The sequence below is a fragment of the Drosophila navojoa genome, chromosome 2 (assembly GCF_054131105.1).
Source record: "Drosophila navojoa isolate 15081-1374.11 chromosome 2, UAZ_NAV_1.0, whole genome shotgun sequence".
Taxonomy (NCBI): domain Eukaryota; kingdom Metazoa; phylum Arthropoda; class Insecta; order Diptera; family Drosophilidae; genus Drosophila; species Drosophila navojoa.
The window spans coordinates 4,161,433-4,189,220 of NC_142890.1; the positions used below are offsets into that span (position 1 = coordinate 4,161,433).

The 27,788-nt window shown below is 36.3% G+C and overlaps 4 protein-coding genes across 6 annotated transcripts in view; all 4 read right to left on the reverse strand.

Annotated features, from left to right (window-relative positions):
- Positions 1-653: 653 nt before the first annotated feature.
- LOC149092064 (uncharacterized) lies at positions 654-6,960 on the reverse strand. The gene is given in 6 exon segments (XM_089265651.1): positions 654-1,937; positions 1,994-2,159; positions 2,275-2,989; positions 3,057-3,161; positions 3,230-3,600; positions 6,772-6,960. Coding segments are annotated over 5 exon segments (2,127 nt in total). The 5' UTR covers positions 3,547-3,600; positions 6,772-6,960; the 3' UTR covers positions 654-1,113.
- LOC108659341 (TWiK family of potassium channels protein 18) lies at positions 3,607-5,428 on the reverse strand. The gene has a single exon (XM_018112203.3). It carries the CDS (start codon positions 4,879-4,881, stop codon positions 3,718-3,720), a length of 1,164 nt encoding a protein of 387 aa, XP_017967692.1. The 5' UTR covers positions 4,882-5,428; the 3' UTR covers positions 3,607-3,717.
- A 1,283-nt stretch (positions 6,961-8,243) lies between the features above and the next one.
- LOC108659345 (sex determination protein fruitless) overlaps positions 8,244-27,788 on the reverse strand; it is a 169,866-nt gene continuing 150,321 nt past the window's right edge. The window contains exons 6-8 of one of the 3 annotated variants that reach the window (XM_089265413.1): positions 27,029-27,310; positions 25,368-25,497; positions 8,244-10,905 (exon numbers count right to left, since the gene is read on the reverse strand). In XM_089265413.1, the coding sequence (XP_089121539.1) occupies positions 10,415-10,905; positions 25,368-25,497; positions 27,029-27,310 (903 nt within the window). In that variant the 3' untranslated portion in view covers positions 8,244-10,414. Of the gene's footprint in view, positions 10,906-16,177; positions 16,741-18,726; positions 21,927-25,367; positions 25,498-27,028; positions 27,311-27,788 lie in introns of those variants that run through there. The other 2 variants (XM_089265411.1, XM_089265405.1) reach the window with 2 other exon arrangements.
- LOC149092065 (uncharacterized) lies at positions 12,661-16,123 on the reverse strand. The gene has a single exon (XM_089265453.1). It carries the CDS (start codon positions 16,121-16,123, stop codon positions 15,548-15,550), a length of 576 nt encoding a protein of 191 aa, XP_089121579.1. The 3' UTR covers positions 12,661-15,547.

Sequence of the window (27,788 nt, forward strand, 5' to 3'; positions counted from 1 at the left end):
TAATTCTTTTTTTTTTTTTATAATGAAGGTATCATTCCATTTGATATCCCCTCATTTGTGGTTTCAGACTCGCAACATAAGTATTTACTTACTTTCAAGCCGTACAATTTTTACTGACAATTTTGAACTGCAAATTCTAAAAGGTACGAAACGGTTTTTTTTAAAGATTACTAGCAATATTCTGTAAGTAATGTTTTGCTATCCCTTTGTGCTTAGGAGGCTGTTTTGCATTTAAATTTCATATATATAGTCGGGATTTGATGGCTCTCTTTAATCTTTTTAAGGAACGTTTCTTCAAATATTTAGTTCTTTGCTTTATTTATATTTTTTTGTTTTTCTTTTATTTTCATAGAGATGGTCTACTTAGAATTTCGTAGCACAACGTTGAACTACGTACACAATACATAGAGCAAAATCGTTTGTTTTCCTTTGTATTCTTACAAAATTCATTAAATAAAGTACAATAAAGGCATTACTATTATGATTAATTGATTTTGTAAGCCTATTTTTGTTAAGGTTTTGGAACTTATATTACGCTTACTTAACGCTAAGTAATACTTAATCAGAGTTTTTCATTTTCAGTTTAAATTTTTTGCTTTTCTTTATATTGAATAATGTTTGGATACTTGCGGCTCTATGTTTGTGTGGATAAATTTGATTTTTTTTTTTTTTTTTTGTAGAAATTCCTGTTGATCGAAATTGTTAAGTTTGATTTAAATGCGTAGGCATTTTAAAAGAGGTTGGAAGTGGAAAGATTGTGTGTATTAAGGGGAAAAGTATAAAAGTAAGAAAGTTGTATTATTATTGCACTGACGAGATTTTCTTCTTTTTCATATTTCTTTGCTTAAGTCTGATAGTATAAAAGAAGAGGGGAAAGTAAAAAAAAAAGAAAAATTAAATAAATAATTATTTGGACAATACGCATAAACTATAGAAAACAAATGTACACTTAGAATCTGTTTCAGCACAACAATTGACGCGACCTTAGCTTTACATAATTTGTATAAAGAGAGAGATATTTCAGTTGGGGACATAACTTAGGCTACCTTAAGCCATAAATTAGTAGCATAAAATATATATTTGTATAGATAGTTTATAATTAGGTGTACAAGTCTAACGGCAAAGCGTATAATACAATTTTTGCAGTTTGCGTTTCGTGCGACATTGATGATGATTGTGCGAATGATTTGGCTGCTGGTGATGGTGGTGGTGGTGATGATGGTGGTGATGGTGATGATGATGTCTGTGAGAGTGCTGATGTGAATGTGCCTGTTGCTGAAAGTGTGTCCGTGCTGTGGTGTGTTGCTGCTGCTGCTGTTGTTGCTGCTGTTGCTGTGGTTGCTGCTGCTGCTGCTGTGGTGTATGGCTTTGATGATGATTATTTACAATGCTCGCCGTGCAGGCCGTGCTTGAAGTCGAAACAGCACTGAGAGCCACAGCTGAGGAAATCAGTGCTGCGGCCAGGCGAGTGGACGCCGACGACGAGGCGGCATCCGTCGATAACAGCAGTTGTTGCTGCTGCCTTAGCTGCTGCAGCTGCAATCGCTTAGCAGCGGCGGCGCCCTTGCGCATCGCATATAAGCGCCGCCTATGGTGGTGTGGATGCAATTGAAGCTGTCACTTTGCCTCATCACTGGCATCCAGCAGATTGTTGCTAGCACCGCTCGAGCCATTGTTTGTGGCCGCAATTGCCTGCTCGTGGCCGGGCTGCTGCTGCAACTGCTGCTGGTTGAGTGAATGGACGTGCTGACAGAATGCCTGCAGAACCTCAAAATGCGTCATCAGATTCGCCGGCTGGTTATCGTAGTGCAAGTGTCGCGTAATGGGCGCATTCAAACGCCGCAGCATCTCGGTGAACAGCTTCTCCTCCTTGCGTATCCAGGGCCGCCGATCGTCCTGCACCTGGTAAGGTGTGAGGTGCACATGTATGTTCATGCCTGAAAAGTGAGCTGCATTTAATACTGCAACTTGGCAAAGTAGCAGACAAACAAACCCATTCGCGTTAGCGTCTCTAGCAGGCTGCGTGATGTGATCCATGTGTTCTTCTGGCCGCCATGCCCGCCGTCCAGCCAATACATGTCTGTTATGCGCGAGAGCAGCCGGCACATGCTGCTGTCATCGGGCGTCAACGTTTTCAGATAATGAAACTCATAGATGAACTGCAAGCAAACGCGCATCAATAAATATTTAAATGTTTAAGTGCGAATTTTCGTTAGATTGGGCTGATAACGTAGTAAAAATTTGTTAACGATTTTTACACCAAATGTGACTCACTTGATTGAGCACGACGCAGCCCTTGCTGAAGCCTATCAGCACCAGCTTGGACTTGTCCAAATTCAGATTCTCCCGCCACCACAATGGATTATTCTCGGACGTTGGCGTCGCCGGACGCGGCTGCTGCGGTTGCGTTGGCAGCGACGGTTGCCGATCAGCGGCGCAATCATTGCTGCTGTTTGTTGTGTTGTTGTAGTGATCCACATTGTTCATTGGCGCTGACGCTGCCTTAACAACTGTCTGTTGCGGCTGTTGTTGTTGCTGTTGCAGCAGCTGTTGCTGTTGCTGCAACTGTTGCTGCTGCTGTTGGTTGTTCGACTCTTGATGATTGTTAAGCAGAGCGTCCTTATTGTTGCTATTGTTGACATTGCCACCATTGTTGGTGGCTGTGCTCGACTCCGTGCTGCCAGCGGAGACGATGGGAAAGATCACGGCACCATCTGCATCCACAGTTACATTCTCCTGCACCTGCAGTATATCTATGTCCATCTCCTGACTGCTGTCGTTCGCCGCTGCTGCCGCCGCCGCCGCTGCGGCAGCTGCTGCTACTGACGCTGAGCTAGACTCTGAGTTCACAGTGGCATTTGAGAGCGTCATGGCAGCTGCTGCTGCGGCAGCAGCAACGGCAGCCGCTGCGGCCGCCGCCTGGGCTGCCTGGTCGAGTATCTCGTTTTCGGGTATTGAGATCAGGCGTTGCGATAGATTCTGTAGCAGTCTGTGGAACAGAAAAGGAGATAATTGAGATTATTAAGAGCTCGGATATCAATAGACCTAAAACTCACTTTTCTAAATGTTGCAGCGCATGGTTCATCGGCGTATGATCCGGCACACCAGCATTATTTCCACGTACGAAATTATCAAAGCAACTGAAGGTCTTAAATTCCATGCTAAAAGCAAAAGGCAAAAGCAGAAATTAGTCAAGCTAAAAATCAGATATCGCATTTGATATACATACCGAACCGGCCGTATGACTATAATGTGGGAGCGCGGAAAGGCTTCGCGCAGCAATATCGCAGAGTTCTCCAGATTGTATTTCATGTAGCCGCGACTGTCCCGGTTCGTTTCCATGCTCTCCGGAAAGTCCTGCACATCGCCACCAAAGTAGATAATTGCCTTGGAGTCATCCACATGCTGCGACTGCTGGCGCACAATGGGCGGACAGTAGACAATGTCGTTGGCGCGGTTCTGAAAACCGGCCACGGAGAATATTCGAAATGGACCGGCCGAAGTGCTTGGCGTGCATAAACGCTCCCCGCTGCTGCCGCCAAGCATGCCCTCGAAGTTTCGAATCCGCTCTTGTAGTTGCAGAAATTGATCAATGGTGAGCTGAGAGGAAGATGAGAAGCATCAGAGAGCAGTCCACATGATACTTTGAACACAGCCAGCAGCAACCAGCCAGACATACACACACACTTTCACACATACACACACTCTAACACACTCCTAGTAATAATCATTCTCATAGAAATCGCGAGGATCGCCACAGCAGCCAACGAAACGATGTCGCGTATCCTCCACACACAGTTTGGCATCCTCCTTCATCTCCTTGAGCTTCACCTTCACCTCCTCCCGCATCAGGTTGCGACACATGGCCACCAGACCCATGCCCAGCAGCATATATATGAAATTGATGGCCAGTTTGAACTGTTGATCGGTGATGCGCTGCAGATCGGACACCTCGTTGGGATCGGCGGAGATGTCTTCGCGCAGCTTCTGTGTGGCCGCATCCACATCCGCTGCTGTGGTCAGCGATGCGCCCGGCACAAAGTCACCGAAGCCGATCTTGCACAGCGACGTCATGCAAAAGTAGAAGCTATTCAGAAAGCTCCACTTCTCCCAGTTGGCGAACATAATGGTGCCCGTCAGCACATAGAAGATGATGACCCACAGACAGGCCGTCGACGGCACAATGATCTTCTTGCGCAGCGTCAAGGCGCCCAGGCTGCCGCTCTCGAGCGCCTCCATGCGTGCGTCGTAGCTGCGCTCCTGGGTGCACTCGTGCATGGAGCGATAGAGAAACTTAAAGGAGCGCGCCAGCACACGGCCCATGTTGAGGAAGTAGAGTATGTAGAGGGGTATGCCAAAGGTGGCATAGATGACAGTGAAGCCCTTGCCCCACGGCGTGCGCGGCACCATGTTCCCATAGCCAATCATTGTGATCACCGAGAGGCAGAACATCAGCGCGGCCGGAAAGCTCCAGATTTGCGCCGGACTCCGGCCCACATAGCCGTTCTTGATGATCGCCGCGATTTGCACCTGGTAGGCCTGCAGCACGGCATTCGTCTCGTTCACCCACAGCTTTTTGTCAATCAAATTGAGCTCCTCGGTGATGTTCCACAGTCGTTGCGAGCAATTGTAGCGCAGGCTGAGCACCACCTTGGCCGTCTCGTCCACGTACTTGCGCTCGATGTTCATAAAGGCCAATGCGCCGCAGATGGCATAGAACACAATGAGCGCACCCACGCCCACCTGTGTGCACATGAAGGTGACAAAGTTTCTGCAGCAGCGCTTCACACGTTTGCGCGGCTGATTGCTGGCCGTCGATGAGACGGTGGACGCCTCCACGCCCAGCATCTGGGGGGAGCTGCGTTGAAATTTGTTCGACATGTCCGCCAATGGCCAACGGCAATTACATAGTTATATAACTCTATGCCGGATCACTTCTCACTTCTCCTCACACCAGATATATATGTATATATATATAGGTATACTTGGGAATATATATGTTTATTAAATTCGACAAACTATTTCGTTTTATGTGCAGTTAATTGGAAATTTGCTTTGGTTATTCGTGCCCGAATGGTCGAAAATCAGCACAAATGCTATAAATAAATCCACGCACTGCCGCCACACAGCATTTTCCGCCTAAACGAGTCTCTAGCGCCTAGCGATGTGGATGCGATCGATGCGGCCGCCAAAATTCAACTGTTTGCTCGAAACTCACTCACAAAAGAAAAGAAACAAACTCAACTAAACTAGAATTTCTCTTGGGCAAGCAAAACCACAAAGCAATAGCAACAACAATATTTGGAAAGAGCAGCGCTAGGGATTCAATGGAATTATTTTTGGGATACAGTAAAAGCTCCAAAGACGAACGAATCCCTTGGGAAAACAGCCAAAAGTTGTGTACCAAAGAAATTAATAAAAATCTGCATTAAATAAGCGAGGGTAGTTAAAAGAACATGTCGAATTGGCCTTGAAGATATATTTAAATTGAGATATAGTCACATTTTTTTGGTTTGCTCTTAATTCGCAAGACTTTCAACTACCTCGTTTAGTGTATGCAGAGAACATACATACAGTACATATTCTTTCACTTTTAGCCAGTCATCACTGTACACACTCACACACATTCTCATTTAACGATTTATGAACTATGGCATCGAAAAATAGAAAATTCATATCTCAAGAAATTCTATTTACATTTTAGGTTTTTCATGTTATTTACGCTATGGCGCGAGTGCGCGCTGTGGGCGTGCGTCTACGAAATGTCTTTGATTAATGAATCAAATAGTTTTCAAGCTAGTGAACGTAGTACTACAGACCCATATACATGCATACATACATACATACATACATGTATGATAGATAAATGCAGTGAAAAATTATCGCGGATTATTTATGCGTTTATCACACACAGCTGAAAGAGCAATAACAATAAGCAAAAGCACAACAAAGTGTCTGCAAAATATAAACAAAGAATAAAAAGCGCGAAAGAGAGCGCAACAGCAAAAACGAAAATAAATAAATCTGACCCACAGTGAGACCTAAGGAAACGAACTGATAAGAAAAAGCAAAAAAAAAAAAACATGAAAACATGAGCATCATTATTCTTTGTTTTAGTGGCTAAATTCACTTGCATAACACTTTTCTTGACAAACAAAATAATAAACAAAAGAAAACAGTAAACAAGAAGAATTCGAAATAATAAACAGTGATTTTTAAGGGTCGTTAACATTCCGCTTAGCCGGTTTAACCTGTACACAGACAACAGATACACAAGAAGAGGCACGAAGATCAATGAATGCGCAAAAAACGGGTCAGCGGCGGTGGTTTGCGGTAGGCAAGAGCTGCATTACGTGGGCGTCGCATTAGGGGTGTTCACACCAGCAGCCGCCGTGAGATGTGCCACGAGTGGAAGAGGGTTGGGGGGTCGCCCAGAGGGGACGCTGCAACTGCAACAATTCTGCTCAGCAGTGACCCTGAAGATGTGAAATAAATGGCCAGTGGCAAGCGCAGCAGCAGCAGCGGCGTCAGCAGCAACACCAGCTCTGAGGGGTGAAATGCGTAGCGAAGAGATGGATTTTTTCAATACACTCACTCGTATGAAAACATACACATACACACACACGCACACAGTTCAGCCTTACATACACACGCGCGCATACACACGCACGCACACATATACAAATATTTCACGAATTTATGCAAAATTTTCAGCGCACCGCGCGAATTTTGCACTGGCTGCACAATTTGCTTCTGGTGTTTAATACTTACGCCGTTTTTGTTTTAATTTCTTGCAATAATTTGTTTATTTATGAAAATATTCCCGCGTCTTTTGCTTCTATACAGTTTTCTTTTATCTGTGCGTCTGTATTTTTAATTTTCGTATTTTTACATTGACATTTTCTCACACTGCAAATATAGGCACACGAATCCTGTTAAAAATCCCAAAACTGCGCACAACGGCATCTGTGTGACCGCAATGACAACATACAAAATACCAAATAGTAATATACTAAAACTACTGAACAAAAAGCTGAGTGAACTTGCCATGTATTTCGACGAGGTGGCAGCACTCTGAAATGTGGCATTAGTTATGAAATTTGTTTGAATATATGGCGGGAACGAGTTTGAATGTCCATATTTTCGATTTTCTTAATTTTTATGAGTTTTTATGAGTTTGATTCAGTACTATGTAATGTACATACATACTAAATTGTCAAATGTTTGCCATTTTTACCCCTAACAGACCTATTACTTATAACAATTTTCATATTTTTCCATAGCTTATATATATAAATGCGTACTGAATGATGGGACGCATAGCTTGGCTGAATCATAGACTATGTGTTTAGGGCTTTAGCAGCGCATTGATCAATCACTACAATTATTTAGTCAGACTGAACAGCTTGGCACTTAGAGATTTGCTAGTTTTCAAGCCATCTATACTTACTCTGACACATACTTACACATATGTATTTATTTCATCAATCTGTTATACTTATTTTAATGAAATTATCTGAAAGAGAGAAACAACCAACATTTTCAATCCACCTCCCGCAAACCTAACGACTTGAATTGTGCTTCCAACAGAGAGGACCTTCAACTAAAACTATATGAAACAAACTGTTTATTAATAATAATCATAAATTTTATTTGGTTTTTTTTTTCGACATTCAAATGCTGCTAGGTATGTATATTTTGATTTGTAATTATTTTATATTTTTTTTATTTATTTAGTTGGAATAAATTTTGCAATATATATATAAATATAATTATATACATATATAATGCAGATAATCGTATTGATTAGACGACGAAAATGTTCTTTAGTTTATAATAATAAAGATATATAAGTATATACATATAGTGTATATATGTGTATATACATATATGTATTTGTATATGCACGTATTTGAGCATCAGTTTTGTATTTTTCTTCATTTTTTGTTTGTTAATTGTTATTTATATAAAATTTTCGAGTGCAGAGTGAAAAAATAATTACATTAAATCTGGTTAAGTGTGGTGCGAGTTAATTCATTGTTTTTTATTTGTTATTATTTTGCTATTTTTATTTATCAGTTAGCAGAACCCTGTGTATATATATATTTTTTTTTCTGTTTTTGATTTGTATATATATAAAAATACGCTCGAAAGAGTTGCGCTTGCCCTTTTTTGTTCCTTCGCTTGAGTTCATCCCAATTTAGTATTATTTAGTATATCTGTTTAGTATATAGTATAAGTAGTTTTTGTTTTTTTTTTTTATAATTTCATATTTATTACATTTTTGGTACATAAATCTGTGTGTTGTTGTAAATGTTGTTGCTGCAATATTTTTGTTGAAGAGTGTTTAAAACTAAATAAAATAATAATTATATATATATGTATATTAATATGCATATATACATACATAACTTAAGCGTAAAAATAATTCGTAAATTATCAACTAAGAAATTTAAAAATTTTTTGTTTTATTTTATACATTTTGTGCTTTGGACCGAAATATAATAAATTTTGCTTTAAAAACATAATATTTATAAAAACATTTACATAACTAAAAAATATAAGGCAAGCAACTGAAATTGATTAAATTTAACATTTTTCATGTTGCCTCTCCCTAATTATTATTATTTTTAATTCATTCACTTGTATTCATAATTTTGTTGATGTAAAGTTTTTTTGTGCCGAAAATATCACATTGATTTTTTAATTTTTAGATTTTAATTATTTGTTTCTCTTATCGTTTTCCATTATTTTTCAATAAGTGCCAAACCATAAATTTTGTTTATCACAAAATGTTTAAAATTAATCAAAAATGCTATTTATATATAATATTTTTTTTTTTTTTTTCATTTTTTTTTTTTTTTTATTTATGTTTAAGAAAAAATCGAATGAGTTCTAATCGAAGCATTTACTTAGATAGTTATTAAATTTAGTTTACTTAACAGTTGCTGATATGAATTATTTCAAATTTTTATATATATTTCTTTTTTTTTATATTTTATTTATTTTATTTATTTATATATTTAAGCTTAACGTAAGTGTTTAACAAAATTGTGAGGTGGTTCAAGTGGTTCGCATTTAGTCTAACAAAACATAAAATAAAAAAAAACTTTAACCATACAAAATGTTGAATTAATTTAACGCAGCTAACAAACAACACAATAGTTGTTGTTGTTGTTGTTGTAGTTGTAATTAAAATAGTTTGCTAATATATAGTAGTTAAAATTATTAAAATTAAGCAATCAATCAACAATAAAACTGAAATGCATTTGAGGTATATCAAAATTTCTTCGTAGTTCTTTGAGTAAACAATGTACTCTGCAAAAATCATATATATGTATATATATTTATATCTATATATAGTAAAATTAATAAAAATATATGCATACCTATGCATGTGTGTGTGTGTGTGTGGGTTTGTGTTTGTGTGTGCGTGTGTTTGTATGCCAACTAAAAGTCTAATGTGATAATATATGAGTAGTATACGAGTAGGTGACTGTGATCGGACCTTAGACTGTCCTCCTTCTTTTCTTTTTACTTTTACATTTAATTTTATAGTTGTATTTAATTTGTTTATATTAGGAAACAACACGCAGAAACCTTTAAAGTTGTTTTTTTGTTTTGTTTTGTTTAGTAAAGTTTACATCGAATGCTAAATACGCGCTAGGTTTTCGACTTAAATTTAGTTAGTTAGTTTAGTGCCCGGTTTTACAGAATGTGGGGCTACTTTAGTTCAAGCAACCGAAACCGTTATATAGAATCTTTATAGCAAATGAAAAACTTTCGTTTCTATAGTTAGTCCATTGATTTCTCATTAACACATATGATGGTATGTGTTCTTCTTCTGCTTCTTAATTTTTCATACTTTAGTATATATATATTTATATAGTTTATAGTTATTTCATTACTTTTTCATAATTTTCATTCGTTTTCTTGTTTTTAGCATCTTCGGTTCTATATATTTTGGGTTATTGCTGATTGAGGCTTTCAAAAATTTGGCTCCGCATATTTGGGGGCAGAATGAAATGTACAAAGCGACTAAATGCAAGTTATATAGCAGTTATGAAAAAAAAAAATGTTATACAAGTTATAACAGTTATACAAACTGTTATACAACTGTTATATATGTTATATAACTAATTCTTTTTGTTTATTTAACTGTTATATAACTGTTATACAACTGTTATACAACTGTTATAATTATATGTGTATATCTATTTGTTAGGTTGAACTCCCGAGTCGAATGAAAGACACTTAAACGTTAGTAGGAAAAGACGCGACAAATCAATTTGGATGTCCTTTACATGTTGTAGTAGTAGTAGTTATTGTTGTTGTTGTAGTTGCTAAATGTTGTCCGCTGTGTATAGCCGTAACCGTAGCCGTAGCCGTAGCCATTCAGCCGCCCGCCCTGCCCTTACATCGGCGAGTTGAGCTTCAGCAGTCGATCCGGATGTTTGACCCGCAGATGCGATCGCAGCGTATCGATGCGACTGTACGTAGCCGGGCAATAGGGACACATCGAACGCTGGGCGGTGTGGGAGTGGAAATGATGCCAACGATTGGTCACCTCCTTGCCGCAGGAGCGACAGCGCCACATGGTCCCCGGATCCCGAGACGGCGTAAACATATTGTGATACGACATAGTGTGATGCGAATTGTGACCGGTGCTAGTGGGTGTGGTAGAGCCGCCGCCCAGGGCGGCCGCCTGTCCGGCATTGTAGCCGTGGCCGGGGGGTGTGCCGCCGGCGGTATTATGGCCATTGCCAGCAGCGCGTATATAGTGCAACGGATGATGGTATTCGCTCTTCAATGCGGCCGACAGCTGCATGCCGAACGGCGGTGGCGGGGGCGAGGCCGACGAGGAGGTCGAGAGCGGTGTCGAGAGATGGTGACGAGCGGCGAGGCCTGTTGTCGAGAACGAGAAAGAGAAGAACAGACACACAACAGCCCGTCGAGCGGGACGAAAATCAGCCCAGAGAAATAGATCGTATTTGTTTTTGTTTTTGATTATTATTTTTGTTTTTTTTTCGATTTTTGAATTTGGTATAGAGTTGTTTTTTTTTTTCATATGATAAGGATAGTGGGAGCGTGACAGACAGAGATAAAGAGGGAGAGAGATAGAGATAGAGCGAGTTATAAAGAAAGAGAGAGTATGATAGACATATGGTAAAACAGAGAGAGAGAGAGAGAGTTTTGTTTTTTTGTGAGCAAAAAATAATATTTGTTGTCATAGGCAAATACAAACTAAAAATTTGGCGTAACAAATTAATGTTTATATATATACGGAGAAAAAAAAAAAAACAAAAACAAACTATATATACTGAATACATATATGTAAGTATATATGTATGTATGCATATATAGCTGTTGGCTAACTACGTTCAAGCAACTTAATTAACATAACGCGCATCAAATACAAAAAATAGTTCGAAAAAACAAAAGGAAAAATAAAAAAAAAATTAAAAGAAGAAAAATAATATAAAAAATTAAAAATACAAATATCAAAGAAAAAATATGTTCTTTTAGCTCGTAATATTAAGTAGTTCGATGCCCTTCACATTCAAGCGTGCAAATTGTATTGATTTTTTTTTTTTAAATATAAAAATTTCAGCTCAAGTTTTTTTTTATATTAAAGCTAAAACTAAATCTATAAGTGTATATATATGTATATATAGCTAGAATCTGTTACATATATGTTTGAAAGAATTGAAAAAATGCCTCCGTTGAGATTTTGTTTTGCTGAAATACTTTGATAGATGGCTAAATATATATATATATAAAATATATGTATATATATATTTATATAATTTTTTTAAAAATGAAATTAGTCACAAATCAGATATATACATATATATAGTGTATATATATTTATATAAATTGTAGTTATTATAAGGTTTTGAGCACAAATGGATAACACAATCGATTTGAATGACAAGTACAAGATACATAGTATAATATATATATATATATGTATAAATATATATACATATATATATATATAGCTGCATAGGTATGTTTATATGTATGTATGTATGTATGTGTGTGTGTGTGTAATTAACATAAAAGTTCATTATATATAATATTATATAAACATTGGTTCACTATTTTATTGGGTGTAACTCATTTGTGCGTCGCATCATTTTGCTCTCATTTCGATTTTCATTTATTAACTAAGCGAAAACAACAAAAAATTACCTAAAAATTTGCATAAAATAAATTAGAGCACATATAAATATACACATATTCTTATATGCATATATTGTTTGATAAAAAAATAATTATAAAAGTTAAAGGTAAAAAAAAAAAACAGGAAATTGGGCCGAGGTAATAAGTATATAAAAATTTGACACATGTTTTACTGAGCTTGTGTGTTTGTGTGTGTGTGTGTGGGTTGTGTTTATGTATATCACATATCTATATATATATGCATGATAAATTCCTATTGGGCAGCCCTTAAAAAACTCTTTTGGAAGCACAATTCAAAGCGAACAACTCAGAAAGGAAAGAAAGAATAAATGAATCACCATTTTCTTTTATTTAATTTTTTATTTTTGTATATATTTTTTAAATTAAAAAAATTTCAATTTTTATGCAATTTGTCGTTTGATGTTGCGGGTTATTCATATGATGTTTATTATTTTTGTTTTATTATTATTATTATATATATATTTTGTTATGTTTTGTAGTTTGCACTCAATTGAAATAGAACGCTGGCTTTATGGATAGAATGTTTATTAAAAATATTTGTAAAAATATATATTTAATCAAAAGATTTTAACAAATGCTGCAAATTTGCTTAAATTTTTTTTTTCATTTTGCTTTTGTTTTTATAAATAAAACTAAAATTATTTGTATTGCGTTTTATTAATACAAGTTAAAGTTAATGCTTAAGAGCTAAGATTACATTGAAACTAGTTAAAAAGTAAAAAAAAAAGTTTAAAACTTTTTTTTTTTATTTTATTGTTTTTTTTTTATCGGCTGTTAAATTTAATTAAGAAAACATTAACATAATAAACATAATAAATTTGTTGTTGGGTGTCTTGTGGTTTTTGTTGTTGTTAATAAATATGAAGTGGGCGGGGCGAATGGGCGTTTGGGGGCAGATCTTAATTTGCTACTATTTTAATTGTAAGATTATGACATTTGAAATATTTATTGAAATAGACACAGAAATGTTGCTAACTGTATTATCCCTATACATATTTCTATATGCATATAGTACCAATTGTTCAGTTACAAATACAACATACATACACTGAATATATTCATATTCATATTTGATATGTTAACATTCGCTTCAAATGTTTTTCTTTATTATTATTATTATTTTTTTTTTTTTTTACTATATTTATTTCGCTCCCACGCTAAGTTTTGTTTTTGTTTTTTAAGTTTTAATTAATTGTATTTATTTTTTAGTTTTAAATAATTATTATTATATATTCCACATGCCACTTTGCACTTAAAAGAGAACATCGAAAAAAAACTAGTCATATTGCACATACATAATTTGAAAAGCTGTCTACGATTCAGGAGGGGGGCGGGGGCGCAGCTAGGGGGTCAGCTGGGGGCCAGCTGCGGGTTGGCTTTCTCAATTAAAGTATATATTTGGATTTAGCACCATTTTGCATACCACAAATTTGATATATATACATACATACATATACATATATACGTATATATATCATATAGACATCTCTTCCAGCTCTTCTTCCATTTATAATTAATATAATTTCATTTTGTAATATGTGTGTGTATTGGTGTGTGTGTGTGTGGTGTGTTGGTGTGTGTGGTGTGTGTGTGTTTAAGTTTAACTATAGTTATCACATCGTATATATAATATATATATATAGATAAATTTCATGTTGTAACAAAAGCAAAAAGTTCAAAATTACAAAAAAAATTAAAATATATTTAAAAAAAAAAAACAATTATTAAGTCGGGGCAGTATTTGATGTAGCATTAATAACTAAACAATTTGAGTGTGTTACAAATTAGAACAAATAAATAATTGTTTATTAATAAATGTTTAATGTTTTAACACCTCAGCTTTAGCTCTTTCCTTTTAGGCAAAGAAATTTCTAACAAATTTCAAAAAATTGCACAAAACTACTTAGTGAAAAAGATATGTAAAAACTATAAATATATATACATCTATTGATATATATATTTATATATAGAGGGGGGCTGTATGTACAGTGGCTTATTAAAGAAATGCTGCAAAAATTATTTTTTAATATTTAATATTAGATATAAACTAAATTATATAGAGACTGGTTAACCGAACGCGCCCGGCACTCACATGCATCTATCAGTTATCGGCTTTATTTATATATGTATATACCTAGGGTTATTGCTGATATAATACAATGTGGGGGGGGCTTCTGGGTGGCTAGGGCTAAGGCTGACTGGGGCGAGGGCTTTCAATTTTTGCGCGATTTTTTCCCTTTATTTTTTTTATTTTTTGTTATTTTTTGTTTGTTTACTTTTGTTCTGCATTCACTCTCGCACACACACGTATTATATTCTATGTATATATAAATAAATTAACATTTTGCAGTTTGTTAATTAATAATTGTATGCTAATAGGGCATCGTATGCATATGTCTTCCAGATTTAACATTAAAACGCACATGTAATAAATAATTTCTTTTCTTTTTCTGCTACTATTTCGATTATGTACTAAATGTATATATATGTAGAGATGTTTTTTTTTTTATAATATTTTACAGTTTTTGTTTTATATATATGTTAATATTTAACATGTTTACTACATTTAGATGTGAATTAGCTGCACACACAGAAAATCTCGAGCTTAACAATGTCTTTGTGCCTTTTATTTTGTAAGAAAATCTCTGTTGATTATGTTTAAAGTGAGTTCAAAGTGCATATAGTCGACTATATATATATATATATAGATATAGATATAGATCTGTTTTGCTGCAAGCGTGCGCACATTAGTGTTAAATGCAACAACAATTGGGTGCAAACAGTTTGGCACATGATTTGCTCTAGGGTTGACAGAGAAACAGGGTTGTCAGCTCTACCAGAAAAAGAAAAGCCATATATACTAACAGTTAGTTCAAGTTTTAAAGTGCTGATCAAATATTTACTTGAAGATTTTTATATATGTATATATGTATTTAAATATTTTTATATGTATTTATAATGCACAATCTCTTTAAAAGTTCTCTGTTTGGCTGCCTTGGAAACCCTCTAAGTTCTTTATAGCTATTTTGAAGTTCATCTTCTATATATTTGTATTGTTACTATTGAATTTGCAAACATTTGAATCCTGTTGAAACCATGAATCGTGCACAGATCAGCGTTTGAGTCCGCACTTTATCCACTTTTTGCATCTTCCCCGTTTTTCTTTCTCTCTATATAATTGACAAATAAATTTGGCTTACCATAATATTTTGCAATGCATGGTCAACATTTAAGAATTCATTCAGTTAATTACATATAGATGTATAGATATACTTTATATATGCATATGCTTAGATCTGAGTATCGATGTTGCTGCTGCAGTTGTTGCTGCTGCTGTTGCTTATGGTGGCAGCTGCCTGTTGAAGTTTCTAGGATTACAATTATTATGATTAGCATTAGCATTAGCATTAGCATTAGCATTACTATTAGTAGTTGTGGCTGTTGTAATTGTATTAGCTTCCATTTGATTGGCATTGGTTGAATTGTTGCTGTCGCTATTGCACCTGTTGACAGCAGCAACATCATCAGCAACAGCCGCTGCTGCTGCTGCTGCTGCAGCCGCACACGGCGCCAACTGTTTCAGCTGCTCCATGTAATGATTGAAGCTGCGTCGCATACAGCTGGCCATGCCGCCCGTCTCCTCCTCCAGCTCATTGTCGTCGCTCTCATCAATGACAATCGTTTGCGTCGGCTGCTGTTGCTGCTGCTGCTGTTGCTGCTGGCGATGTTGCTGTTGCAAATGCATGTTGCTGCTGTGTTGCTTGGCCTCAAAGTGTTGTTGATAGTAGTTGCGTGCATAGAAATTTAGGGGCTGTGCCCGGCGTAGTAGATGTTGCTGTTGCTGCTGTAGATGTTGCAGCTGCTGTTGCTGTTGCTGCTGCTGATAGTTGCTGGCAAAATGCGGCGGCTGTTTCATGATCGACTCGTCGGGACTCCATGCAGCATAGTTCCAGGCCAGATACTGGCTGTATCATTCGCTTGTTGCATTGTGTTGCTGCTGCTGATGATGCTGCGGCTGCAGCTGTTGGTGCAGCATGTGTTGTTGCGCCAAGGCCTGTGCATGTTGCTGCAACTGTTGCTGTTGTGACTGTTGTTCGCGATGTTGTTGCTGCTGCTGTTGCTGCTGCTGCTGCTGCTGTTGTTGCTGCTGCTGCTGATGTTGCTGTTGTTGCTGCGCCGCGGAAAATGCTGCTGCTGCCGCCGCTGCCATTGCCGCCTGCGATGCGGCCGCCAGCTGTGTGGCCGTAGGCGTCGCCGCACCACCGCCCACCGCCGTCGCCGAGGCGGACATCAGGTTGTCGAACTTGCGCGTGTCCGGATTGTACATCGGATGCTTGAACTTGCAATGGGTCCGCAGATTGTCGCTGCGCGTGTAGGTGGCGCGGCACAGCGGGCACTCGAATCTGCCGGGGAAGTGGACGTGGTAGTGGTTGCGTATGTGCGTCACGACCTTGCCGCACAGCTTGCAGCGATGCAGGTTGCAGCCGCCGGAGAGGCGCTCGAAGGTGAGCCGCATGTGCCAGGCCTTCGAGCCTGCTCGGATTTTCATTTATTTTCATTTTCATTTGATATTGATTTTAATTTTAATTTTCAATTTAGATTTTTTTTGGATTTTTTCAAATATTTAGTTTGGTTTTATATATTTTGTTTTTGTTTGTTTTTTGTTTTTGGTTTGGTTTTTTCGTTCAAACGCGTAAAGAAAAAAGAAGAGAAAAACAATGTTGTTGTTGGTGATTCACAGAAACAGAAAAATTATTATTTTTATAATTATTCTTAAGCTGTATTGTTTGGTTTTTGTTTTTTATTTTTAACTAGTTGCCCTTGCTTTTTATTTATATTTTGGTATATATTTTTTTTTTTATAGCCAATGAAGAGTTTGCAGTAATTTATTAACTATATATAATGTGTTAAGACGTGCGATCGACGTCTTGTCTGGATTTTTAGTAAGATATATGTATATATATATGTATTTGAGGGGGGTTGGGGGGGATAAACCATGATAGGTGTATGTGGTGGGTTGGTAGGGGGTGTACTTCAACGAGTTAAATAAAGTTTTTATTTCGCAATTTCAATTTCAATTTCGAATCGAATCTCAAATATGATTTACACGCAAAAATTTTGTTACACCCAAAACAAAAACAAAATGAAATATTTTGATTGGGAATAGAAATAGAAGTGGATGATAAACCAATTCAAAAATTAAATATATTTAAGAAGAAATTAATAAATTTCACATTGAGATATTTGCTTAAATTATTTATTTACAATAAACGAACGACTTTTTGAAGAAACCCAAACCAAATAACGTTTATAAGAAATATATATATATGTATATACATATATAAGAGTTATATATGTATACATACATATGCATATGCAATGAGAGCTGTGTTTTTGTTTGGGATATATCAATTTTGTTGTTGTTGTTGTTGTTGTTTTATAATATATGTATATATAATTTGTTTGTTATATGGTTTAAGTGGCTGATGAGTGTGTTGGATGTTTTGTTTCGACTGTTAATATTATATTAAATTTCTCTTGGATTATAATTGATTTTATTTCTGTTTAAGCCGAAACCATATTAGTTTCAAAAATATATATATATTGTACGGGTGTTGAGGGCAATTTTATGTTGTATTTATTTTTTTTCATTTCAGGGAAATGCTAATGTGAATATACAGAGAGAGGGTTAAACAATTAAGGGGCCAGAATAAAGAAATTTGCAAAAAAAAATAAGTGTATGTAGATAATGTGGATAATATATATTTAAGCGAGATTCGCATCAAATCGGAAATTTGTGGCATATACGAAAATATATTTTCAACACCCCTCCTGCCTGCTGCATACAAAAACATATATAGTTACTATATATATAGAGAGAGCTCAAATAACGGCAAAAATATATATAAATGAACCCTTTTCAAAGACACAGAGTAAGACAGTAACAGCATAAGAGAAAGAGAAAGAGCGCAAGAGTGTGTGAGAGAGAGAGAGAGAGACGTAATAGAATATTGAAAGTGAGTGAGTAAGAGCGTAAGTGTTTCAAAAAACATTTTAGAAATATTATTGTATATATAGAGAGAAAACATTTTCAATTGTTTTTGGCCAATTCCTGTTTTTTTTTTTCGTCCATTAATTTTTATAAGAATTTTAAATTTAGCTTTTCGTTTTGTTTTTAGATTCGTTTAGATAAAATAGAACACATACATAAAACAATACGTAACTTAAGTTTTTTATGCATTTTAATTTTAATTTAAGATATTTAAATCAACTTAGATTTATTTGGTTAGAGCTTAGAAAATGGAAACTTACCGTAGGTAGAGAGTGCGCTTGTAGTTCTTTATTCATTATTATTATATTATTTAGATTAATCGAAATCGATAACGATATTATTTCATATATATATTTAATATATATTAAGTTAATTGATTGAATTTATTTGTTTTTTTTTTTTTTTTTTTTTGGGTTAGTTTTAGTACCTAAAGGCTGATTTCTTTATAAAATTGAAAAGAACTGGAATTTGATTTGAAAGAGTTTTATTAAGTAAAGTTAAAGACGTTAAGTAATATTTGCTGGTTTGATATTTTCTTTGCATAATTGGATTTCATTTGTTTAAACTACGACTATTTTTGCTTTTCAAATACATTTGTTTATTGCTGATCATAGAGTGTGAAATAGATTTAAAGTAACTTTAGCAAACCACTTTCAATATTAAATATCTGTTTATAAGTTGACAAAAAGTGATTATGAAAATATGCAACTAATCGAATTCGGTGGGTGTTTTGCCAAAGATACGAGAAACATATTGTATATGTAGTAGATGTACATCTAACGAGCGCCCAATTTCAATGCAAATACATAAAGGATTGGCATTATGTCTTATCATAGATATGGAAATTATAAGAGTATATTTGTGTTGATATTATATGATACCCCTTAAAAGTGCTGTTACAACATTTTATAGATCAGAGTTACATCATATCTGATAGATAAGAGTTGGTATCATATCAATATGTGGACATGGATATACATAGTTATTATATGAAATACCACATATCAACTATTTGACATCATACATTATATCAAAGATCTATCTTTATAGATCGATGACATTATGTATGTACAATATGATATAATATCAAGTTGATGTATAGTCAAAACTATTATATTGCTTTAAAAATAATATTTTATAGACTTGATATAGGCTTAAAGTTGATAGAAAACATATATATCATATCATATGAGATTTATCGTATACCATTTATATGGTCAATGGTTCATACCACATCCTATCAGAGAATTTAGTCATGATTTTATGATGATGTATAGCAATATAAAGAGCAATATGTACTCTCAAAGATTGTAGAATCACCTTAGATCCGATTTATGATCGGATGAATGCACTGAAATAATATCAGAGATGATCTAATGATATATCATTGATATACTGCAAGCATCAGACAATTTATACTATGTATACTTCTCCAAGATATAATACCATATCAATGATATGATAATACATTATCGAACTTATAATAAATGTTGTAGATCCATATTATAAAGATGTTCATATAAGAATGGATGGGGAGAGATAATATAGGTGTATGTGTATACACTCTAAAGTAGATGTAAATCATATAATATTATATCAGAGTCTATAATATACACTCTTCGATGATATAATACCGAATCCTAGATAAGATAAGTGCACGCTGGGGGGCTCATATTTGCACTAGGTAAATGCTCATTCTTGAAATTGGGCGCAATCGTTTTTCTGTTGTTGTTTACTCTTAACAATTTATAATATATTTAAAATATTTGTTGTTTTCTGTTTTTGTTTTTCTTAATTGCTGAAGAAATTGATAATTTGTATATATAATAATTTTTATTGCTTTTGTTTGGTTTGTGATTTTCGGTTTTCCCACTTTGCTTTTCCATAGTTTTCAGCTACTGAATTAGTCTCGTTGTTGCATGCCTCACTCGTTGCATTTCATGATAAGAATTAAGTATATTGTTGTTTAACTATTTGATTGTTTAATTAAGTACTAGATAATATGGCACACAAAATAGTATTAGTCAAAAAACTCACTACAGCACATGTTAAATATTATTGTTTTTATATTGTTTCATAAATAAAGAAAACAAAATTATAAATCAAGAAAAACTGGAAGCATAATTTTGTGGAATTCTAATGTAATACTTTATAAAGTTTACTCTTAAGTACTGGCTGCGGTTTACAATAATAATAATAATAATCATAATCATAATGATAATAATAATAATAACAATTGAATTGATGTAAAAAAGCATCTAAAGGTTATTTGAGTAACAATTCATAAAAAGTCTTTTGAATCAACTACGAGATATTTCTTTGATATCATAGCTAAAGAATCTGCTTGGATAGAATCTTAAGTTCATTTAGTATTATAATATTACGTATGTGTGGGCTTATTAAGATTTATAGATTGAAAACCTTTTATTTGATACTGTACGATACGATACGATACGATTTGATTCGATTTGATTCAAGTTGTTTAACTTTGCTTTAGACCTGTCTCTCCAGACAAGTTGTGTAAGGAAACTCTTGGAAACTCTTAGGGCGCTACATAATAAATAGTTTCTAACTGTGGTGCAGACTTTCATATTTTGGGGACATATCGTGAGCGTAACTATCTAAAGAAGTGATCACATATGTACATAATGGCTGAAGAAACGATCCTTGATATCCGCATGCTTGATCTTGCAATGGGCCTTCATATTGTCGCGACGCGTGAACTTCTGGCCACAGACGGGGCACTCGTGGCTCTGCGGCCGATGGATGTTGGCGTGATGCCAGCGATTCGACACGATCTTGTTGCAGCTGACGCAGCGATAGAGCGTGGGCAGCGTACCAGATAGCTGTACGAACAGCGTTGAGTAGTCTATGTTATGATCCCGACGATTCGCTGCCGCTGCTGCTGCTGCTGCTGCTGCTGCTGCCGCCGCTGCTGCAGAGGTTGATGATGAGGAGGAGCTGGGCTGCGGCGAGAGTGGACCAATGGCGGGCTGATAGTGCGGCGATTGCTGCGAAGTGCTGGCTGCCAGGGAGGAGGACGACGATGATGGCGCCGGCGGTGGCCCATGATGTCCATGATGGCCATAGCTGTGCGCCAACTCCAGCTGCTGTGCCCCATTGGGCGACTGCTGCAGCGCATAGCTCAAGTGCGATTGCTGCTGCTGCTGCTGCTGTTGCTGCTCTCGATAGCTGCTGCTGCTGGAGGTGGGCGTGGGCGAGTAGGCCGCTGCTGCCTCAGCGCCGCACAGGGTTTCCGCTGCGGTAGCGGCCACAACTCCGCTGCTGTGCCGGCCCAGATTCAGCGCCGTTTGCGGCGCCGTCGCCAACTGATGCTGATGCGGATGCGGATGCGGATGCGGATGCGGATGATGTTGCTGACGATTGCAGCGTATGGCGCGCATATTGCGCTCCTTGCACTTGTACTCGCAGTTGTAGCTATTATCCATGTACAGATCCGCTGCGGGCATGTCCTCGTCGTGCGGCGCATAGATGATGGCGCGCCTATACTTGGGCGTGGCATGATGATAGGCGAGTGCTGCTGCTGCCTCTGCCGCCTCTGCCTCCTCATCGGCGTCCACATCCTGGACAACGGCAACGGCCACATCGATCTCGACATCGTCGTCCGCTTCCTGCTTGCGGGCACTGTTAAAACATTTAACGCGACCTGCAAACATTTGCGTTTCGTATAATGCGTTATCACTGTGGCGATAGGTTTATTTATTTATTTTTTATTTTTTTTTTTTTTTTTGGTTTCTTTTCTATGTTTTTTTTTAGCGGGATTTGCCGAGTGCGTGGAATGCAATGCCTGGGGCCAAATTGGGGGGATGCGCGCTCGTTTACATTCCATGCGCACAGTGGGCTCTGGCCAATTGGTAATTGGAACTGAATAAGGCAGGCCATAAGGATTTGCATATTGTATATATGTATGTAGATATATATATATGTGGTATATGGTATAGGTAGATATAAGTAGATGTAGATATATATGTATGTTGACTTGGGTTTTTATTTTTATTTATTTTTTTTGTAATATTCTGTTGGTTATGCAAACGAATTGAAACAGCTACAAGAATAATTTTTCGGTATTTTTTGCTTTTCAGTTTTGGTTTTTGGTTTTCATTACATTTCAATCAAGTTTTTTATGCGTGTGTATAGATTGTAGGTGTTTTAGCATTAAAGAAAAAAAAAATTAAATGCATTGAGAACAAAGTGGAGCTAGGAATGAAGCTGGCTGGCTTAAATAGCTTTGGCACTATGAGGATTTCAAATCATATCGAATTAACGTAGGAAAACATATTTATATCAAAATCAATATATAAATTATAGCATCTTAGAAACAATTTGTCAACTAAAATTAAATTAAAAATTAAACACAAATGAAAAATCGTAACTTAAGGCTAAAGAAATTGGTTTTTGGTTTTGGTTTCGGCGGGTTTTTTTTTCAGGCTCTATTCAAACAAATCAGCTATATATAGAGTATTTGTATAAGTGTGTGTAGATATTGCATTTAAGGAAAACAAATTTCAAAAAAAAACTATGAATACATATTAATCTCTATATGTTTGTGTGTCATTTGTGGACATTTACATAATATAATACAATTTTTGTTGTTGTCTTTCATCAAGATCTTTCATTTTGGTACTTCAATGTTGCAACAAATGTTTCAGCAATAAACGATATATGTATATATTCTTTATAATACTTAATTTTATGTTTTATATTTATCTTTTGTTTGGTGCAAATTCCAGTTCTTTTCGTTTTTTTCTTTTTGAGGCCTATGTGTGGGTAGCTTAAGGGGAATTTTCGTTAGATAAGGTACGTTGATAAGTTCTTTAAATTTTTGCGCAATTCGTAACCAATGTGCATGGTAAATCCTTAGCTTTGTAAAGACCGTAAGACTAAGTTCACACACACACACACACATACGGACTCAGCATACACACACACACGCACAGTACACATACACGTATTCATATAGTATATGCATAAACAGAGAAAGAGAGATAGAGAGAGAGAGACAGAGAGAGAGAGATAGACGAAAAGAAAAAAAAACACACACATTTAGTGAATCGACAAAAACCAATTACAATTAAACAGACAATCATTTACATCTCGTTAAACAGTGGTGGCAAATAAATTGAGCTCACATTAAATTATATATGCAGCAAGTAGGTTAGTGTAAATATTCAACAGAAAAATTATATATATATATTTATGTATATAGAAACTGAATGAATTTTGAAGCTGTGGCGTTTTCCTTTTTTATTTAATTGTTATTTGTTTATATTTGTATTATTGTTGTTATTGAAAAAAAAAAAACTTTTTTTTTTATAGTCTCTTGTTTTTGGTTTTCTTACCGAAAGAATTATTTGGTATTCGATTTTCTTAGACAATAAGTTGCAACATTAAAGACGAAAATAGAGTTGAAAAATTTGAGGTTCTTGTTTCAGTTTAGCACAGTTATGAATAGAGTTAATATAACAAATAAATAACGCGCACAAAAGGCTTCAAAAATAAAAAATAAAAATATATAACAAATTAGTTATAGAAAAAAAAAAATAATATTATTATTATAATATTAAGCAGTTAGTTAATGTAAGAAAGAGAGAAAAGATTTTAGAGATATGTTTAAGAACTATTGGAGTGTGTGTGCGTGTGTGTGTGTGAGCGTGTGTGTTTGTTTTATGATATATTATTTGATTACTTATGATTTTTTTTTAGTTAATTAGTGTGTGTTTTTATTTTGATTATTTTTTTTTTTTTATATATTTTTTATATATTTTTATTATATGTGAGCCAATTTGCTTAAACTGAAGGTAATTTGAATGGATGTCAGCGGAGGCATTTCCTATATAGATTTAACTATGAATTAAAGAGATCTCGATAGCTTAATGTAAGAGGAAAAACAATCATAAATAATATATGTATGTATATTAACTATGTACTCATACATAATCATAATAATAATAGTGGGCGTGTGTGTATGCGTCATCTAAACATGCAGCATGCGGCAACATACAAAGTAAACTAAACCGATTACGATAACGATTACGATTACGATTACGATAAAAGTCAGCTAATATAGTTTGCGCCTACGATTTAAACAAAATACGATACGACAAAACAAACAAAAATAATTCATGTACTACAAATATATGTAGATATATATATATAAAGTATATATATATATATATATACATAGCAAAGACTCTATTTGGTAGGAGAGGTGTTGATCTGTTGCTCTAGCAAATGGCATTTCCTTCTCGATTTCGCTTAAGAGCTAACATTCAGAGCGCCAATGAAAATATTTTTGAATAAAAAATAATAATAATAGAAGTTATACATATTGGGGAAAAAGAAATAGATAAATACATAAATACAAAAGCATAAAAATGTAAATTTGGGTAAATCAAAATTGATATACATACTATATACTATATATAGCGATATGGGTTAAGTAAAACTTGTCTTGTGTGTGGTGGGGCTGGGTAGGGTTGGGGGCGGGGGATTTCTTGTGGGGGTATAAGAAAGGTGTGAGAGGCCCTTGAATTGGTTTCGAGTCGGTTCCGATTCGCATGAATAATAATTTATTTATATATATATATATCTGGGGAGACGATCTAGTGCATGCAGGATAGCTACATATATATATATAGACTCTACGATTTGGCTGCGCACAGTGCTGCGGTACGGCTGTTACTTGCCCCACTGTGCACAGCCAGTCGCAAGCTACGCTGGGGATAGTTAGGAGCGGGTTATGCGAAAACAAATTAAGCTAAGGACTACGGATTTACAGTTGTTTTACTTGTTTTACTTTTTGTTCTACGAATTTTCCTTCGAACTCAATTAAATCAAATTAAAAAAAAATAGAAAGTTTTGTTTTTTACAGAAATAAAAATATTTTTACAAATTTCGCTAGATATATTATTGTATCATTGGATGATATTGCTTAATTTCGAGTGCATTAGCTTCAAAGCACAGATAGAATATAACGAAACACAATATATACTATAGATATATACATATATGTATATATATAAAGAGAGATTTATATATATATGTATATATATGCATTGATAGAGCAGTGTGTGTGTGTGGTACTCACCGTCAATGTTGTCCGTCTGATCGAGTGGCATCTGTTTGGCATCGTTGTGCTCCTCCCGCGCATCGGCGGCCTGCAGCTGCTGGGTTAACAGCGTGGACATGTCCTCGGCGTGCATTTTGAGAGCAGCGCTCTAAGGGAGGGCAAGTGGAGAGAAAGAGAGAGAGATTGTGGTATAGATTTGTGCACAATTGTTGTCATTGCTTACACTCGTTTACATTTATTCGTTTAATTCAATTGCAAAATGCTTCAAGCTGCTTAAATTAATTACAAAATCTAACTACTACTAAACCTGAGCAAGTGCAACATGTGTGTGTGTGTGTGTGTGTGCGTGTGTGTGTGTGTACATGTGTGAGCTGGTTCAGGTGCTATCCTCGCCCACATTGATGGTTATAATATCTGGTGGAGCAGCGCGCTTAGCTGAGCTGCCACTGCCACTGCCACTGCTGCTGCTGCCGCCGCTGCTGCCGCTGCCGCTGCTACTGCTGCTGCTGCCAGTGTTTATCCGGTTCTGCTCCTGCAGCTCGCGCTCGTAGCAGAGACGATGCGACTTGCACTTGTTGTGATGATTGACAATCTCCAGTCGGAAGTTGGAGTTGCCCTCCACAAAGGAGGTGCGTATGTCGGCCAGCTCGTTGCTCCACTTGCGGCAGTGCTTGCAGTACATCGTGTTGGCCAGCTCATCGAACTGCAGCCAATCGAACTGATATAGCCAATTGGCGCGAAAGCGTCCGCTCTTGCGCGACGAGCTGCCCGTCGTGGTGGTGGCTGGCGGACCCAGCAGCTTCTTCGGATCGGGCAGATGTTGTTGTTGTTGCCTGCTGCTGCTGCTGCTGCTGCTGTTGCTGCAACAGTCGCTGCACTGTGCTGTCCAGCGTCTCCTGCTGATATTGCAGTTGCAACGTCTTGAGCTGCGCCTCCACCGCATGCTGCAGCAGCAGCTGATGCATTGAGCTCTCCGCCTTGTTCTCAGTGTCTTTTGTGCAGCTGGCTTTGGGCTACACCAAGCGCAACGCAACAGAAATAAGAAACACCAACAGAAAAGGGAGCCAAAAGAAAACAAAATGGAAACAAAAAAAAGACAACTTAAGAAAAAATTGGCAAAACAATCTACTGGTAGAAGGAAGGATTTGACGCTGTTTCTTTTCATTGACTTTATTTATTTATTTTTTTTTTTTTAATTTACTTTAACGAAAATTGTTGAGATTTTTTCTTTTTCTTGGCCGATATTCCATTTCGAGAATGTGAATCTAAATATGTTTCATAAACGAGCCAAACAACCAATCCTTCGTTCGCCCTTTGCTTTACGCGATTTTTTCTTAAATTTTAGAAACAACAACAAATAAAAAAAAAAAAACTCAATAACAATTTGTGAGCAGCTTTTGGTTTTCTCTTGAAGCATTTTGCAATTGGCTTAAATTATGCAAATATATATATGTATATACAAAAAAATATGTCAAGTTCATTCAGCTGCATTTTCTTTTCTTATTTTTTGTATATTTTCTTGTTTTTGGTTTTAGAACAGAAATTGGAACCATCGCACCGGTCCAAAGAAAAAACCTTAACAATTAACTTAGCCAACTAGAATGATGTGAAAATTGCATGTAAAGTGGATCGGGTCGGGCATTACGCATCTAGATAGATCTATGGAGAGCTCCACTTACCGGCAAGTATTCGGGTGGCAGGCCGACGTGATGCTCGCGATGTTGTTGCTGCTGTTGCTGTGCATCCATGAGCTCCTGCTTAATACTTAGCGACTGGCTGAGGCCGCTTAGCGCACTGGCCGCGCCCACATTGCCGCCGCCCAAATGGCCAACGGTCATCGAGAGCGGTGAATCGCGCCGACAGCCGCTGCCGCTGCCGCTGCCGCCGCCGCCGCCCGCATCCTCCGACTCGGAGGTGCTGCCGCCCGTCTTTGGCACCGGACTCGACTTGAAATTGGTGGCCTGTCGAAATGAAAATGCAAACAACGAATTAGCATACTCTTCCTTGCGTCTCAGTTTTTTTTTTTTTGTCATTTCTTTAGCGGTATATCTGATAACCATATAATTTCGACAGTTTGTTTTGGGAGAGCCGCACGTGCCTAGCGATAAGTCAGACAAAAATACACTTCAAACACTTATAAACACACACACATACATACATACATATATCATTAAAGATCTGTAAGCTGATAGGTTCAACTGTTGGGGCTCGTCTGACTCGCGTCTATCGCACCGGCGAAACATAAATGTTGTTTATTCACATTCGAGCGGACGTTGATAACGAACACCGATTCGCCATCACAGTGCAAATACTCTATAATTTATATGCTATATATAAATATATACTTGACACACTATATGCACACGCTCGCACTGTATCGCATTTCCGCTGACTATTGACGACTTTTACAGTTCGATAAGATTTTCATCAGTTACTGTT

Coding starts and splice junctions, on each gene's coding strand:
- LOC108659341 (XM_018112203.3), bottom strand. CDS start 4,881: ATGTCGAACAAATTTCAACGCAGCTCCCCCCAGATGCTGGGCGTGGAG.
- LOC149092065 (XM_089265453.1), bottom strand. CDS start 16,123: ATGAAACAGCCGCCGCATTTTGCCAGCAACTATCAGCAGCAGCAACAG.